This window comes from Hemibagrus wyckioides, linkage group LG21 (assembly GCF_019097595.1).
Source record: "Hemibagrus wyckioides isolate EC202008001 linkage group LG21, SWU_Hwy_1.0, whole genome shotgun sequence".
Classification (NCBI taxonomy): Eukaryota; Metazoa; Chordata; class Actinopteri; order Siluriformes; family Bagridae; genus Hemibagrus; species Hemibagrus wyckioides.
In genome coordinates, this window is record NC_080730.1 from 10,190,232 (window position 1) to 10,194,626 (window position 4,395).

Below are 4,395 nucleotides of genomic sequence, written 5' to 3' on the forward strand. Positions count from 1 at the left end.
AGCAAGGTCCATAAAGACATGGATGACAGAGTCTGGTGTGGATGAACTTGACTGGCCTGCACAGAGTCCTGACCTCAACCCGATAGAACACCTTTGGGATGAATTAGAGCGGAGATTGAGAGCCAGGCCTTCTCGTCCAACATCAGTGTGTGACCTCACAAATGCGCTTCTGGAAGAATGGTCAAAAATTCCCATAAACACACTCCTAAACCTTGTGGACAGCCTTCCCAGAAGAGTTGAAGCTGTTATAGCTGCAAAGGGTGGACCGACGTCATATTGAACCCTATGGATTAGGAATGGGATGTCATTTAAGTTCATATGCGAGTCAAGGCAGGTGAGCGAATACTTTTGGCAATATAGTGTATATTTAATAATATAAATATTGGTAGTTTTTTGTTTATAGATTTCTATACTTTGTTTGTATTTTATAATAATTTATCACTTATTGTTATATTGTTATGGTGTGTGTCTTGTGCTGTATTATTCTTATCTACGTAAAAAAAAAGAAAAAAAGAATATTTCTAACAATAGGTTGTACTGAGAAGCCATATTTTGCAGATAATTAAATAATCAAAGTCAACTAAATACACAGGAGTTAGAACTTGACTCATTTTGACAGCAGGAATGTTTCTGTAGACTAACAGTTGCCATTTCTAAACTGAATTAAATTATATTAATTAATTTAATCCTTGTCTGAAGTTTGAATTGAATCCTGGTCTGATTTTTTTGTAAAAAAGCACATTTAAATTTTTTTTTTTACAAAACAGGTGAATATAAATCACACATGGCATTCTGTCTCTCCTTTGCTTTCTTGCTTTCATTCTTTTCTTCTCTTTTTTCTTCCTTCCTTCTCTTCTTAAAGGATTTTGGGATTCTTTTTAAAGACTCGGGTTTCATTGAATCACTCACTGAAATGAATCGAGTCAGTGATTCCTTTTCAGTCAGTAATTCTTTAATAGCCCTCATTTCCTGTACAAACTCTAATCATGCTGGGAAATAGTAGTGGATTTTTTTTTCACCCTATAGTAATTGAATGGTGGGATTAATGCAGGTGATTATACGCTATAATAATGTAATGAGTATAGTTATGTACTGTTATGTTATGGCTTGTATGTAATAGTAATTGCAAGTTTTTAGAAAATCTTTGACTATTGCATGATGGGTAACCAACCTGTTCCGCCACTGACAGGAAGGATAAACATGTCCCTGTGTCAATTAAAAAGAATCAAGACTTACGATACCAGTGAAACAAAAATTTATTAAATATGTTAAATGTAGAAGTGCAGAAGTATCCAAATTGAATAAAAATAAATATCTTAAATAAGGAATAAAACAACCAAACTGAACAAAAATGCAAAATGTGAATGAATGTAAGATTCTCAACTGAATCCGTCTATAACCCGATTCCGCGAGTCCGCTGAGAATCAACTGAATCAGTCTACAACCCGATTCCGCGAGTCCGCTGAGAATCAACTGAATCAGTCGATGAGCCGGGTCCGCGAGTCCGCTTTTTCTCTTAATGCAGTTTAATAATGTTAATGTATAATATATAATGTTATGCATTGTTTTTTTAAAAAAAAAAGCACGGTAGCAGCCATAGGACAAATAAGAATCGGTTCAATTTAGACCTCGGACTCATGAATCATGAGTTAATATGCGGAATCGGATCATTTAACTCGGGTGAATCAATCAGGGCCAGTACTAGCGATACTGTGTCTGCTCCAGTTATACCCACTGGGGAAAGTAACAAAAGCGATCTGTAACAAAATCATTCTTATCCAATTCAGGTTAACAGTATAGGAAGCTGTTGCAGGACAATGTGTGTGTTATTCTCTCATTATTTCACTTAGAAGTGAGCAGATGAAAAGGTCTAGAGGGTGGCTTTTGCATTTGGAATCTCTTGAGGGTAACTCTCAATATGAAGTCCAAAAATTCATCACTGCCAGTGAAGCCAGCCATTATCAGGCTGAAAAATGAAAACAAACCCATCAGGGAGATTAGTTGCGGTCAAATCATCGGTTTGGTACAAAGGAAAAAAATGCAATGGTGAGCTCAGGAACACCAAAATTCCTTAACAACCACATTAAACCACTGCTGCGGATGAAAGACAAATTCTTTCCCTGGTTTATTTCATAAACAAAGATACTCTCTCAGATGAAAATTTCTTTATAAAAATTCTGGTGCATTATGCCAATCACAGCCATGATAATGAATGTTGGAAAGTAACTACCCCTGTACAGTGATAGATGGTTAATAGATGGTTAATTGATGAAAAAATTATTTCATTAAAAATCCTTTAAATAGAAAGAAATACTAAAACAGAAATTGTGGAGGAAGGATTGGTTGGGAAATCTATGTTTGTGGGCAGGATTGTCTGCTCTGCGAAGAAAATTAAAGTAACAGGAAAAGAAACAAGCTAATTTTATATTGTGCACCACCAGCAATCATGTCATGTTTGTTTTTATTTTTTATTTTTGCTGTTCCTAACAAATATTTGGGATTGACCTGTCAAGTAATTTCTTACAGAAGCAATAGTAATGCACTCATTTTTCCCTCACCTTCCTACACACTTATCCATGATAAAAAACAACAACAATGTAATGTCCACTCTGTTGTAGTTTATTCTTTTATTAAATAATCTACAAAAATAATGATATAATGAAAAACTAAAAAACTAAATTCAAATCAAATACAAGGATTCTGTACAATAAATTCAGATGTATTTACAGTTTTATAATTAATTACAAATTCTATACAAAAGTTCTGTACAATTCTGCACAAAAGCATGAAACTGAAAAAACATATTACTATTTACAATGATAAGAAGAGGCAGCACTGTGTCTTAGTGGTTAGCACAGTTGCCTCACAGCAAAACGGTCTGGGGTTTGAATCCCGGGGTTGAACAGGCTAGGGCCTGTGTGGAGTTTGCATGTTCTCCCTGTGCCTGCGTGGGTTTACTCCGAGTACTCCGGTTTCCTCCCACAGTCACATTAGGTTGTTTGGTAATTCTAAATTGCCCATAGGAGTGGTTGTTTGTCTATATGTGGCCCTGTGATGGACTTTCACCCTGTGTATGCTGGGATAGGCTCCAGCAGACTCCTGAGGAAGACCCCAAGAGGAGGTTAGTGCTGTGGTCCCTGTCTCCTGTAAACTGGCACTAATCTGGTAAGTTAAACCAGTGGTGAAGCTCTATTTGCTGCAGGCTGGGTCTGTCTTCTGCATCGGGGCTCAGACACCAACGGATCAGATCGCTGCACTCTGTTACACAATACCCAGGTACATAAATCAAAAAGACATAGAAAGAAGAATCTAATACTTAACCCCATAAAGAACCTGATTTACAATAAATAATCCTTTAAAGAAAATGCTGTAGAGTACATAAGAAATTCCTCACACTTGTAGCTCTACACATTTCCTGTCAATTTTATCATATTGACTAATTAATTCATAGTCATAAAATATAATACATTAAAATAAATGGATGCTTCTTTCTCTGCTCAAGTCTGTGTATAAGGTATAGTTCAGTCTGCTATTAATTAGTCCATAGCTTATCAGTCTTTGTACTTTCTTGCCTTGAGACAGACTTTCGGGGAAGAACAAATGGCCAGTTTTGGTTTCCTCAGGGGTCCTGAAAGGCAGACAGCCACACACCAGCCTGTACAGCGTCACGCCCACAGACCAGACGGTAGCTGGGTCTGCCCGATACTGCCCCTGTACGAACCACTCAGGAGGGGCATATTGACGTGTGCCTGTTAACAAAGATACATTAGATTTAGGAAAAGAGTCACAGTACTTGCTGCCACCAAGAACTCATGGTCTCAAATCAGACACCTGCAAAGTAATTGTAGGAGTCTTTGACGAGGTCTCCGCAACCGAAGTCAAACAGCTTGACTTGCCACGTGTTGGTCTGAATCAGGATGTTTTCTGGCTTGACATCACGGTGCAGTATCCCCTGGCTCTTACAATGCTTCAGCGCCACCATCAGCTGCCACATCACAATGCAAGCCTCGGACTCCGTCAAACATCCACCTTGCTTGCTGGAGAATTCCTCGAGGTCCAGACATGGTTCAGGCCGTTCCAGAATGACAACGTAGCGTTTTCGCTCTTCGTACCAGTCCAGAATCTTGAGGATTTTTGAGCAAGGTTTGCTGTTCGCAAGGACCATCAGCGCTATCTCAACGGGGAGCCATCCATATCCTGTCTGTAGAATGGGACAAAAAGGAAAGAATGAGTGCCACACGTTATAACGCCATCCATTGTAATATTACTTATCGAGGTCTTCTTAGATTTTTAGTATGTGTGCTAGGTTATAGTAATAGGTAGGATGTATATTTTGATAAAGAAACTTACAAGCTGCAGTTTTTCATACGGCATCATCTTGGAGACAAACTTGAT

At 38.1% G+C, this 4,395-nt stretch overlaps 1 protein-coding gene across 1 annotated transcript; it reads right to left on the reverse strand.

Moving 5' to 3' along the window:
* Window positions 1–2,728: 2,728 nt before the first annotated feature.
* On the reverse strand, window positions 2,729–4,395 carry LOC131342692 (serine/threonine-protein kinase pim-1-like). The gene is made up of 3 exons (XM_058373828.1): window positions 4,351–4,395; window positions 3,832–4,201; window positions 2,729–3,749 (listed from the first exon to the last, which is right to left on the reverse strand). The coding sequence occupies exons 1-3, from the start codon at window positions 4,375–4,377 to the stop codon at window positions 3,469–3,471; spliced, it is 678 nt and encodes a 225-aa protein (XP_058229811.1). The 5' UTR covers window positions 4,378–4,395; the 3' UTR covers window positions 2,729–3,468.

Bases quoted from the DNA above. Each gene is read 5' to 3' on its own strand.
- LOC131342692 (XM_058373828.1), bottom strand. From the start codon at position 4,377: ATGATGCCGTATGAAAAACTGCAGCTT. The intron at 4,202-4,350 runs GTAAGTTTCTTT...CCCATTCTACAG, and splicing joins CGTATGAAAAACTGCAGCTT to ACAGGATATGGATGGCTCCC. The intron at 3,750-3,831 runs GTGTCTGATTTG...CTTTGTTAACAG, and splicing joins CTCCTACAATTACTTTGCAG to GCACACGTCAATATGCCCCT.